The following is a 12,716-nucleotide window of genomic DNA, read 5'->3' as shown; positions in this document are numbered from 1 at the left end:
TCTCCAGAGTTCTAAAATACACCCACCATCATTAAAGCTCACTCATCACTTTACACAGCTTTAAAGATCCAGGTTAGGCGTTTCCCCTCGTTTCCACATTACATTCAGACAGAGAGACGGTGGAGATGTGCAAATCGTTTATTGGCGGATTGACAGTAGAAGGGTATTTAATGTATACACTCTGTGACAGAAGAATAATTTGACAAGCATACAGCAGTAGATATATTCAGAATTATTCTCTAAAGCATGATTCTTTAAAACATAGACAATCATCAGCATAAGAAAATATGGTTAAAAAAATCCCCAATCACACAAACACACACAGGAGGAATAACTCAAACAGAGGCGTACATTAACTTAGATCTGCACACTCGCGCCACAAATCACCATATTTCAGTAAACTAATAATCATTTTCCATAAAGTTGAAGTAAGGAAAGAAAATATACTTGGTTCCACTATGAGATTGAGGAATGTGTTGTTAGAGACATCTTAGCTTGGATTAGTGATAAATGACTGTTTCTAGGTTTCAGTTGGTGGCTGAATGAAGACACGTAAAAATGCAGGCAGGGGTGTTATACGATGACGCAAAGCGGACATTTTCCACTGTGACTGTGCTAAGACCACGAGGACACGACTCACCTCTAAAGCCTCTACCTGTCATGCAGGGGTCTCCTAAAAAGCAGTAGAAAACATCTGAGTCCGAACAGTGATCCATTCGGACAGTTTTGTATACATTCCACATGTCAACGTCTAAAATAACAGTACTCTGATACAGAAAAAGATTGCATTGTTTAGGCAGATTTCACTACGATAATAGAGAAAAGTCTTAAATATCTGTTGTTCTGACGACTAGACTGCTGGCCCTCAACACCCAGAATATCCATGTAGCTTCAGTAGCACTGTCCCAAATGAGAGCTGGCTTCACAGAACATTTCTACCTTTTATGACAATCAACAATATTTATTTCCACCGCTCTATTTGTGAGAAGAATCTAGCCAAGCCCTATTTATTTTTCAGCGCAGAGGAAGCAGCGACGACAGCCACACAAAACACTAAGATGAAGAGCTGAAATACACACTTTTGTCCTGTCAAAACTACAGCTCCTGCTCCTTTCCACCAACACGCAGGGCTCTATGGCCCAGGTAAACAAGGCATTTTAAACACTATTCATAATAATTTACAAGTGTGTTAATTTAATCAAAATGTTGAAGCTAAATTAAAGGCAAAGGCAAGAGAAGCCAGTCATTCCTTTCACTCTAATCAACAGTGTTTAAGAAATAAATGCTACTCTTTCATTTTTGCTTCATGTTGTTGTCTTATTATCATTACTCTTGGTCCAAATAAAGTATCCACCCTTTGGAAAATCATCAATTGCAGGAATCATAAATAGGTTTTCCTCATCTTTTCTTTAAATAATTCAAAGTCAGAGAGAGAGCCACAGGTCATAATCTAAATATCGTTACGTTTAAAAGCCAAATAAATCCTTTCCTATGACTCTTTTACAGCCTCGCGGTAACCCATAGCTTTCCCTCTCTCAGTGCTGAGTGCTGACAGCTTTGTTCTGGCGGTCTTCGGCCATCTGCACCAGCTCATTGACAGTGTGCAGCAGGCTGTAGCCGTGCTTCCTCAGCAGCCGCTGGTTGAGCCGCTGGTCTCTGAAGCCCATTTCCAGCAGCATCGCCATCATGGAAGGGTCTTGTCTGGTGGCTGGGTCAATGCCCCGCTGGAGGAGGGAGAGGAGCAAAACAGAGATGGGTGAGATGAAGGTAAATGCAGAGGAGAAGGTGTATGTTATTGTCTGTCCAAAGTGATGTTTCAAGCCACTACTGGTCTGATCGGTTGATGATGCATATTCACATTTTCAAGTACCTGAACTTTACCCGTAATATCAGTACCCTGCATCTCACAATTCTTTCAAATCCCCAAAGTAGTAAAACTGGATTAATGATTGGCCATTTTATCAACCACCGCACCTTTCCACATAGGACTAACCCAATTTTAAAACCTTGTAACTACAGTGGAAATACTTTGTTTCCCAGAACTTGTCTTGTCAGGCATCGCTTGCCCCTATGTATCAATCAAACTGAGCTTATTCAACTAACATGTTTTTAACATTTCTAACATTTCAATAAAGATCCCTCAAACAAACCATTTGGTTAATGGAACTTGTTGGCAGCTCTATTTGAAGCACTAAGTTTACCTTGTTGTCAATTGGGTTGCAACAGAGCACTTAATTTCCTGTCTAACCAACTCAAAGCTAGTGGCTACTCACAAAAATAGATATATTCTTCAGATCTTTTCTACCCTCATTAGATTAAATTTTATGATTATCAGCAGGTTCTTCTGACAGTCACATTGTTTACAGCAGATTTGCAGCTGTTACTACAAACTTATTAGCAAACAGTTACCGTTTTACACATCCAGCTGACACAGAGCAACACTATCGTTCATTGGAAACCACATACATTCACTTTTCTTTGAGCTCTGATCTCCTGAGGGAAATACCTGGATCTTCAGCTGCTAAAATGTTCCACTACGTTCACCACCTACTCGCTAACTTTGTCTGTCTGCTGTTTGGAGATGAGCAAGTAGCATGTAGTGGGTTCACAAGAGCTTTTTTTGCTGGAAACAGCTTCCTGCTGTGGCTGGAAGGTATGCTGTGCTTAGAAGCAAACAGCTTGTCAGTAACAAAAACAAGCACTTTTGGTGGATGTACTTTTGAAGGCAGCGTAATTGCCTCCTATGGATTACGCTGCAGTCATTGCTGCATTACTGGATCAATTCCTAAACCTTTTGTACCTATTATTTAAACCCCAAAATATGTAACTTAAGGCCCAAGTTTAAAAATACTGGAATGACCCTTAATGCTGCCACTGTACTTGTAATATAGTTTTGCTATGCATGTTAAATCTGATAAATGTAGAGACAAGAGTTGCTGTGTGATGTACCTGTATTGAACAGTTTGGTCCAGTAAAGAGAGCTTTATAAGCAGACGCTGCCACAGATAGGGCCCCCTTGACGAGTCCCTCTGTGATGCCTCCTTGGCCCCTTGTATAAAGACAAGGATGTGGTTACACTGGGTTACATAACAGTATTGCAGAGAACAATGTGTTCCAGTTTGACTTGCTTTAACAAAAAGCACATAGTTATCAGAAATGCAACTTAAGAAGTGCATCACATTGCTTTATGTCACACATTATACAGACTGATTGTTACAAGTTATGAGATAATGTTTTTACACAAAACAATGATGGTGACAGGTAAATGCAGTCAACACAAAAGAGAAACTGCAGTGCAGGAATCTCCTTCACAACAGTGAATCATTTCAGGTTTTACTCTTTGTTGTATTGCACCTTGGCTGCAAAGCGTTGCTGGGTCTGGGGTTATACGTCTCAAAGGCACTGGATGCTGAGCCTGCTGATCTTGACAGACCAGATGATACTGCAGAACAGATAAAAAGGGAAATAACACACGCACGCACACACACACACACGCACATAACATTAAAGGAGGAACAGAGCATTTTGCTGAAGAAACAAATCCTGATCTCTCTTCCTGTCTTTCAACAAACAGTGAAATATGTTTCCTTTCTCACCACAACAGAGCCAACAGCTCCTAAAAGTCTTTAACTGCTATTTCAGGTCAAAAAAGGGAGGCTGTGACGCAAAACTGGAGTTAAACAAATCACGGTACATATTTATATACTTATTTATTCTAGCAGCTCAGAGTGACCCCTCGAAAACACTAGAATGTAGGATACTGTAATGTATTTATATCCAGTGATGAAAGAGTAAAATTCACCATTTAGGTGGACCCTTGGTTGTTGTGGCTCATATGTCTCACAGGCTGGAGGACTGGGGTCCTCAGCCAGGTACAGTGCCTCAGACCTGAAACATACGGTAAATAAAGATACAAATTAAAATAGATAGGAATCATTTCTAGGTTTTATTAAAATTCCAAATCCAATCAATTTGGGGTTTTTTTGTAAAATATGAAAAAGTTAAAAAATCTGCAGCTCTAATGCATTTCTTTCTACATTTTGCTCCTCACATTCTGTTACCAAAACCATATTCCTAGCTGTTCTCACTGCAAGAGAACCCTCATCTGACCCTTATGTTTTCATGCTAAATATCAATTAACATAATACTTAGCTTTCATACGGATTCTTACCCAATATTTGGAACATTTCACTATGTGTATTGATACTCGATCATTTTAGCAGGAAACAGAAAACATTTTTAAGCATGAGAAAATAAAATCTGGCAGACATCCAGTTAAAATTGCTCTACTATTTTTATAATTTGTATATAGTATTTATAAGGACATAACAACCTAACCCTTAAACCAAATAAATGGACAAACCTCAACCTGCATAATACATATGTATCTAAAATATCTGTAATATCTATAATATCACAGGTCAGACATATGGAAATGTTTTTCTAATAGGTGCTACAGATTTCTGAACCATAGAGGGGCATTTTGTTTGAGCTCCGATCTAACCTGGGTGAGTAGAGGGCTGGTGTGGGAACCAGGGGGTCAGGCAGTACTGGTGGTGTCACCACTTCAGGGGTGAGTGTCACAGCGTCCAGGGTTTGGGAGGCACACAGCATCTGGTTCACACTGCTGTGGATGGGAGGAACAGGTGGCGGCCTTGTGTCCACAGGTGAATCCTCATCGTCTTCCACCTCAGTCCTGTCCTGCCTTTCTTCCAGTGATGCCACCGTGCCTGGCTCGGAGTTGGAGTCTTCCTCTTCCTCCTGCTGTACATCTTGATCGTCTGAGGTCACAACAGCAGCGTCAGGCTGCGACATGGCGGAGCTGTACATGGACTCGCCCAGAGGCCGGCTGGTGTCAAAGCAGTCTGGGAGGACAATGATGTAATCGTCGCAGGAGGAGACTGAGGAGGTCTGGCTGCTGACCTGAGACACAGGAGGAGAAAATGGTGACAGTTATACACCACACTGGAAAATTTGGAAATGCTGTCTAGTGAAAACCATGTATCTCAAAATTTGGTGATTTAGTTTTTTTCCCAAATAATCTGAATGGGTTGAGTTGGGTTGATATTTTAAGCAAAATAAACCATTTACAAACCCAACTGTTTCATGAAAAATGCAAAGCTAAGCTAAAAAGGGCTGTTTTTCTAAGCTCATATAAAAGTGGCATTCTAGAGATACATGTTTTTTTGGGAGATTAACAACCATAAAGACATTTCTTGCAACATCAAGGATTTCAGGTTTCATAGGTTTTAACAGCTGACAGAAATGGACATTAATGTTGTTAGTACTGAATATAGAATCCTACATTATAATCTTGACCTGGTTAAAATTACAAAATTTCAGCCGGGCATGGATGGGCTACTGCACTGCTTGTGTTGCATACATTTACTCTTTAAGGTTTTGACTTCTTCTCTTCCCTCTAAGAATCAACATCCTAATAATTTATGATCTGCAGTTTCTCTTTTAAAATCCTTAAAAATGTAAGTGTTTGTATAAAAAGGTTAAAACCTCACCTCCTCCCAGTCTTCTCCTTTGGTTCCATCCTCCTCTTTCTCTTGGATATCCCTCATGTTCTGCATGTCATCCAAGACCGTGACCTCTTGGTCTTTATCATGATGGGAACTGGTGTGCAGGTTTTCATTCGCTGGTTCCAGCAGAAGAACTTATAAATGAAGAAAACACCAACATGAGCACCTGACTGCAAAGCGAGGCTCAAGTGACATAAATAATAAAGCAGAGCTTGTGTTTCTTGAAACATTTGTCAATGTAATGAGGGAAAAATGAAGAAAATCAGAAGCGGAATTGGAAAAAAAACAGTCATTCGCTAACCTGGCCTTATCTTCTCTTCCCCAGTGATCTGGTTGAGAACTGCACTGGGATACAGAGCTGAACTCTCAACTCTAAAGGGACTGATCTCCTCATTCCCTTCTTGCACCGTCTCTGTCTTCTCAACCTCTACAGCTCTCTCAAAGCAAAAGCTGGGCCCCCGGGAAACAACTTGATTTTTTATGGAATAAAGAACAAAGTCTGAGTACCTCCTTATACAGCAACCTTTAAACACAAAACAATTATACTGTATTTCTGAAGATATGTTTGTTAGACGATTCTGGTAACAGTACAGAATGATACAGTGTGATTTAGGGAGGTATAGTGGCTTCTTACCCTGCGGTTTGTGGCTGCTGTGCAGGGCTCTGCGCAGGGGTCTATGATCGGGGGCTTCCTCCAAGGTGAGGGAGCGGATGACCGTCTCACAGAGGAACTGGGCTCCGCTGATCTCCTCCTCCCTGTCCTCTTCCTGGGTCACAGGCTCCAGCAGCTCCCTCTGCTGCCTCAGTTTCACTCCTAGTCAGAAAACAACAAATATTAAAAGAGTAATCCACTGAGTTAGGATTGCACTTCTAGAACATTGGACAGTAAAGACAAAATGATCATAATCAGTGCAACAAAACCAGAGCCATTATATTATTCTTCCACAAAATATGGTGCCTCCTTTACCCATAATACAACTCGACCATTGACAGTTCTCCAGGAGAATCGGATGTGTTATGCTAGTAGTGGCTAATGTGGCATGACTTGAGGCAATTTCGTGCAGCTCCCTCTAGAGCCACAAAAGACTTGTCAACAAACTCGAATGTGTAAAATAAGTGAGAGTTCACTTGACAGTAATAGGCTTGAAGAAGTTAACTTACCAAAGAGTTTTCTGACCCCTGTGACCTCTGTGTCCTCTTTTATCTCTGAAGGGATGGCCTTCTCCAACACTGGTGCATCATGGGGCAGAGGGGATATGCAGGGTGTCAAATCTACAACATTAAGCAAAGTGTTATTGTGATAATAAATATGATATGATATGATATAGCCCTGACATAGTCAAGATAAACCTTTAATAAGAAGTGTAGCCATAAGTGTTCCTACAAAAGCCAAAGCTATTTCGGAAGGAAAGGAAGTTGCATAAGAAAAGGAATAACTGTCTCACAGCTACTGTTAAATCCACTTCTTACCCACAGGAGTGTTGTTAGGAACCTTCTCCAACTCTTGCACAATATTTATATCCAGCAACTCAAATGACAGTAGATCCTAAAAAAGAAGAGAAGCAGGGAGAATCAATGCTGCTCATTAATTAGGCTTGGTTGGGTCATTTAGCATACGAGCAACAATGAGATGAAGCAAAGCAAAAGGAGCATTGACTGAAAGTAAATTCAAACATGTTTTAAGTAGCTGAATGCCAGAGCTTTCGGAGTGTGCACCTGTGCAGTCAGCAGGTCAACTGAGGGGAAGTAGTAGTCTTCATGGTTCAGGTCTACAGACAGGCCAGGACCGCTGTCCTTGGTTCTTACCTCCTTCTCCTTCTCCACTGGCCTCACCTCCTCTTTCTTAAGCACACACAAGAATGGCATCATTAGTATGGCCACAGTGTGCATTCAAAGATGCCCCTTTAAGTTATTAAGTATTTAACTGTTAAATTATTGCACAAGTATAGTGTCCCTATGAACTTAAGGATACCATTATTATTCTGGATTATCTGTTTCTTCAAATCTTAATCACAAACATTCATGTTTACATAAAATGTTTCCATTATTACCCTGGAACCAAGAGTACCATGAGTGCAACTGTCTAATTCTGCCACATTCATTTTGGACTTTTAATCTGAAATAATTTAATTGATGAATAAGTAAGTAAAATATCAGGCATTTATGGTGGAAGAAGTACTCAGATATTTTACTTTATAAAAGTACAATGTAAAAATACTATAAGAAAAGTCCTGAAAAAAGACCTACATGCAAAAGAAGTATTATCAGCAAGTAAATAAAAAAACAAATAATCAGCAACCACTGGTTGAATTTTAACAATGTGCTATATTTTATAAGCATATCAAATGTTTTTTATGTAAAATCTGTAAAGTAACTAGTACCTATAGCTGTCAAATAAATGTTGTAGAGTAAAAACTGCAAAATTTATGAATAATAATAATAATAAATATTCTCAAGTAAAGTAATGTCAAAATTTTACATTACTTGAGTAAATGTACTTAGTTACTTTCCATCACTGACACTCGGGTAGCACCAATAATGCTATAATCTAGATGCACAAGTCAACAGTTGATGTTTCACTGCAGCTGTACAGGGTGTCATTGGATAGCAGACTTGCCAGTCGTTTGCTCTGATGCCCGAGTGCGTTGCGACCGTCACCAGGGTCGACCACGATGCTGCACCAGATACGCGGGCCAAACTGACACCCGCAGTGCGCCAGCCGCCAGTGGGAGGTGTACGTCCCCTCCATCACAGGAGAAACAAAGGCCACACTGACCACTCCCACTTGTCCGGGCAGCAGCATTGGGGCCGGCACCTCCCTCTTCTCCTCTGACGCCAGGCCGAGGTTTCCCCACATGAACACTAGCTGGGTGCACGCACACACATACACAAAACACAAAATAGGAATACACATGCGAAAAAGCACAAAGACAAGAGCATGCAACCAAAGTCACACAGCAGAAAAATAATTCACGCTCAAGTGAGGGATACACGCGCGCATTCGTACAATGACAAAGACTTAACTTAAACCACGACACAGATTCAACTGAATTCAAATAATAAACATCTCAGACAAAAAGGGCATTAGTTGTAATAGGCTAGGTAAGAAATCTTAGCTGGTGTTAGTGGATAAGTAGTAGGCAATGAGCCGAATGGGGAGTCAAAGTGGAAGTGAAGCAAGGGGACAAAGAGAGAGTGGAGTCTGTCCTCTGGAAGGGTGGGAGGGGTACCTTAGTCTCTGAGGTCCAGTTGATAGTGCCCGAGTTCCTCATCTTCCAGTATTTGATGAACTTGGTATCAGGCTCCAGACGGGTGCCGTCCGGCAGATTTTCATCCAGAAACAACGCAGCCATAGTTGGCACCAAGGACGTGTGCGAGACCCCAGGACCCCTAGTTTCAAGTGTACAGAGCATTGTTGAAAATAGCCCTGGTTTCTTATAATACCCATCTCTTTTGTTCTCTACGAATCAAAAAAGCAGGAGCCCAGATTTTTTTTTTGCAGCTCAAAAGCAATTTTTCTTAGAAAATCTATGAAGCAGCAGCAGCAGTTTTCACATTGAGGTAGTTCCAACATTTTCCACCACCCCAGAGCAGCCAGCGATACACTCATACAGACTAGATTACAAAGATGGCATATTTTGATTTCTTTTCTTGGAAAAAAGACTTTATTGCATCCATGCTGGATTTGAGGCACCCAGCACTGTCGGACGCCCTTCCGAGGCGGCGCTTACTCTGGACTGGAGGCCTGGGGATCAAGGACCGGGGCAGGGATGGGACCATGGGTTGGGGCTGGACCTGAGGCTGTTTCTGAGGCAGCAGGGGGGGGCAGGGCTGGGACCTGGGTGGACGCTGAGGCCATGTTTGTCAGGTTGGCTCTGCCTGAGGTAGAGGGCCCACTCCACTGCAGCCCCCTCTTCTCCAGTCTCAGTTTCTTCTTGATTTCCTTCACTTCAGCTCTTAGCTGCCTCCTTTCAGCTTTGAGGCGCTGTCGCTCAGCCTTGCGCACTGTCCTGTCTCCTCGCCTTGGGAACCTGGTTTAAAATGTCATCAGGAACACCTATTTGTTGACTATCAAATGTTTATTTCCAAGAACAAAACACATACACACTCACAATTCATCATTTACAGTAATCTAGCTGCTAAAACACTTTTTGCAATCCTGTTTTGCATCCATTTATATTTATGTTTTCCTCCAATAATGTAGAAGTGATAGCAAAAAGGGCTAGCACTGCTGTAAGTAAAAATGTCTTTATGTTTCAAGAGGCGGGAAGATTTATCCTCAGTCTTGGGGGTTTACCTCAACTCTCCTGACATGCCATGCTCAGGGATGGAGAGAGGTGTCTTGGTTCTCACGAGGTTGTGGCTAGGATCATGGCTATGCCTGCACATCTCACACAGGATGCAGGACGGGCAAACGCTGGCAGAGAAAAGCCAACACGTACATCAATATGGATACTCATAAAGTTGCTTACAGAACACAGAACATGTGACAAAAAGCAAGTCATAGACAGAACAAACTCGTAAAAGGGACAGCAGTCTAAAGGATCTTTAAAAGTTTGTGTGTGGCATGTTTAAAGAACCCCAACTGCAGGCGAAAGATTTTCTGAATTTGTAAAATGTGTGCAATGCTTACTCAAATTCTGTATTTGGAAATTTAACTGTCCCCTCTTACATATGCCACCTAGTTACCCATTTCACTACTTATTATCCTAGAATGGGTCTCATGTCTACCTGCACTTGTAGGCTCCTTCAGATGTGAGTTTGTTGCAGCTGCTGCAGTTTGGGGTGTAGCCAAGGGATCCATTTGAGGTGGAGGGGCCTGGTCTGGGTGCTGTAGGGCCGCCACTGGCCCCAATGGCCTCAGGGGGCCCATCAAATGATTTGTGGGTACAACACTGGCCAGAAAAATCATTGCACATCCTTTCCACTACCTCTTTCACCACCTCATCTTTAAACTATGAAAAGAAGAGTTTGATTTATGTTAGTAAAAGCTAAACACGACCTTTAATTTAGACACAACATTAATAATTAGGCATCAAACATAAATGGTTAAAGGTTACATGGATTGTTTGAGACAAAAAGAAAACGTTTTCCCTTTAGATCTTACCTTCTCCATGTATGATCTAAACCACATGGGAGGTGGCTCATCTTCTGGTTTGTTTCCCTTGCTGTCTTTTACTGTGACCTGTATTGAAATACATGCGACTTGCATCAAAGCTATGTATCCAAGTTTAATTATCATTATTAGTTTCCCCTACGTCCTAGAATGTTATGTGACCTGAAGATAAATTGATTTTAGGCTACAACCATATAGAAATTATTTCAGAAATGATATCACAAGAGCCAATAAACAGTTGCAGACACTGACGCAAGTATGTGTTCAAGAACATACATTTACTGTAGCTTATCAATGCTAAATGCTAAAAACAGTAAACACTGGACATGTGAGAGTGTATAAGAAGATGAAAGTGGAGAAAAAGGAGAGAAAATTCCAATTGGTTCCTTACAGCTTCTCGCTCTGGGGTGACCTGTGTGCCTTTGTCCACAGTTTTGACCCTTGAAGGATAAGGAGGAGCAGGCCGGAGGTCTCCTTTCAGCTCCTTCACCTCTGTCTTCAGTGGGCCTCCACAGGCCTGCCCTTTCATCTTGTACACGTTCATGTGCAACTGGTTCCCCTGCTTCTCAGCACTCTGTACGGAAAATAAGCATGAAACACATACCACAGGAGACTGACACAAAAATATGCATAGGACAGGTGTAACAAGTTGACATATTCAAGAAAACAATGTAACATATTACTATCACATAATCTGAAAAATATAAACTTTTGTCATTTATATATTTTTGGTTTTTGTTTTGCTTTGTGTTTTCTGTGCAACTATATGACTGCTGCTAAACTGGAACAAGTACATATTTGTAAGGTGATTATGTCTTTAAGGTCATCATGTCAGTATAATGCATGAAGTCCTATCATATTGTGTCATGTACACAGAGTAACAGTCGAGTAATAAGAAGTATTTTCTTTTCTATTTTCATTGATGCAGTGAAACATGACTGAATTTTGAATTATATATTCTGCATAATCTCTTATCCCTCTATAATGATATTTACTTGTGTTATGTGGTGTTAAATGTAATCCTGTTTTAACTATTCAACAGAAATCCAGAAGTGCACCAGTACCTTGATTGCCTCTTCGTATTCATCTGAAATAAAACAAAATCAACTGTAAGTTTCGTTGGACAGTTTTTTGCTTATATTCTTCTTCAAATAAATCAGAATATTAAAAAAAAAACAACAACACAAAAGTATTTTTCTCACCTTGACTGTTTATGCAAATCTGAAACAAAAAGAGGGAAATGATCAGAATGAGTCAGAATGAACTCAAACACAACCAAAACTTCTTTCATCTTTATAATTTTGAACGAATGTAAAAACACTACAGCTCTACAGCATCGCACACATTCGTACACACACAGTCTTACCTCTTCATTATCCTCATCAAAGTATTTGGCTTGAAAGTGGTTGATCCCAAAAGATGCTTTGATCTGAAATATAATTCAAAAGAGTTTAGATTAAATCCATAGCAAAGATCCTCTTATTAAATATTAACTCCCCCCCCCCCTTACACGTGTTAGGAAAACATACATGGCAGGTTGAGAAATACCTCTACAGCTAACCACTGTACAAACGCATTACACCAAACTGTTCAGATCTCAGTTTCCTTGCGTTTTTTGTTACACACTAGCTTGCTTAAAAGAATGACCACATTGTGTACACAGTTTGTCGCAACAGTATCGACTGTCCTTCAGGGTGGTCTATTGTTTACGTGGCTAGGCCATGTCTGGGCCTGCTTTTCACCAAACTGCGCCAGCGTTTAGCCAACACGCTCTGCTAGCAGCAGCTTACCCAGGCTTCAACGGATTCCCACTCCAACTTGTCCAAATCCTGAGCCAGAAATCTCTTCACATTCCCCCGGAAGTTGACTTTAATAGTAACAGGCAGCCCCATGTCAGCCGTTTATGAGTATATAATGGCTATCATTTGCGGTAGCACCGGCCTATTTGATCCCTGTTGCCCTCGACTGTCTTCTCTTGTTTACATCGTCAGCTGCGTCTAGAAAAATACGGTGACGTTTTGGCGCAGCCGCAGTAAAAAGAATAAAAAAAAATAAAAAAAAACATCGCATCC

General features: G+C 41.0%; 1 protein-coding gene across 3 annotated transcripts; it reads right to left on the bottom strand.

The window, feature by feature from the left end:
• Positions 1-120: 120 nt before the first annotated feature.
• nbr1a (NBR1 autophagy cargo receptor a) lies at positions 121-12,663 on the bottom strand. Of its 3 annotated transcripts, none has more exons than XM_038735539.1 (22): positions 12,435-12,662; positions 12,011-12,073; positions 11,847-11,865; positions 11,709-11,731; positions 11,036-11,218; positions 10,636-10,713; positions 10,260-10,483; positions 9,826-9,945; positions 9,260-9,559; positions 8,759-8,918; positions 8,146-8,394; positions 7,245-7,370; positions 6,999-7,074; positions 6,690-6,800; positions 6,163-6,342; positions 5,830-5,997; positions 5,514-5,662; positions 4,505-4,923; positions 3,803-3,888; positions 3,355-3,442; positions 2,950-3,049; positions 121-1,724 (listed from the first exon to the last, which is right to left on the bottom strand). In XM_038735539.1, exons 1-22 carry the CDS (start codon positions 12,534-12,536, stop codon positions 1,536-1,538), a joined length of 3,213 nt encoding a protein of 1,070 aa, XP_038591467.1. In that variant the 5' UTR covers positions 12,537-12,662; the 3' UTR covers positions 121-1,535. The 3 variants fall into 3 exon arrangements, with proteins under 3 accessions (XP_038591467.1, XP_038591469.1, XP_038591468.1); XM_038735541.1 differs by lacking the exon at positions 12,435-12,662 and adding an exon at positions 12,174-12,229; XM_038735540.1 differs by having other exon boundaries at positions 1,586-1,724; positions 2,950-3,041; positions 12,435-12,663.
• Between the last annotated feature and the right edge of the window lie 53 nt (positions 12,664-12,716).

Source organism: Micropterus salmoides, unplaced genomic scaffold (assembly GCF_014851395.1).
Source record: "Micropterus salmoides isolate LMB-PRFRI ecotype aquatic unplaced genomic scaffold, ASM1485139v1 Ms_hic_scaffold_21, whole genome shotgun sequence".
In the NCBI taxonomy this organism is placed as follows: Eukaryota; Metazoa; Chordata; class Actinopteri; order Centrarchiformes; family Centrarchidae; genus Micropterus; species Micropterus salmoides.
Note: the sequence above shows the minus strand (reverse complement) of the source record. Positions and strands in the feature narration are given on the sequence as shown.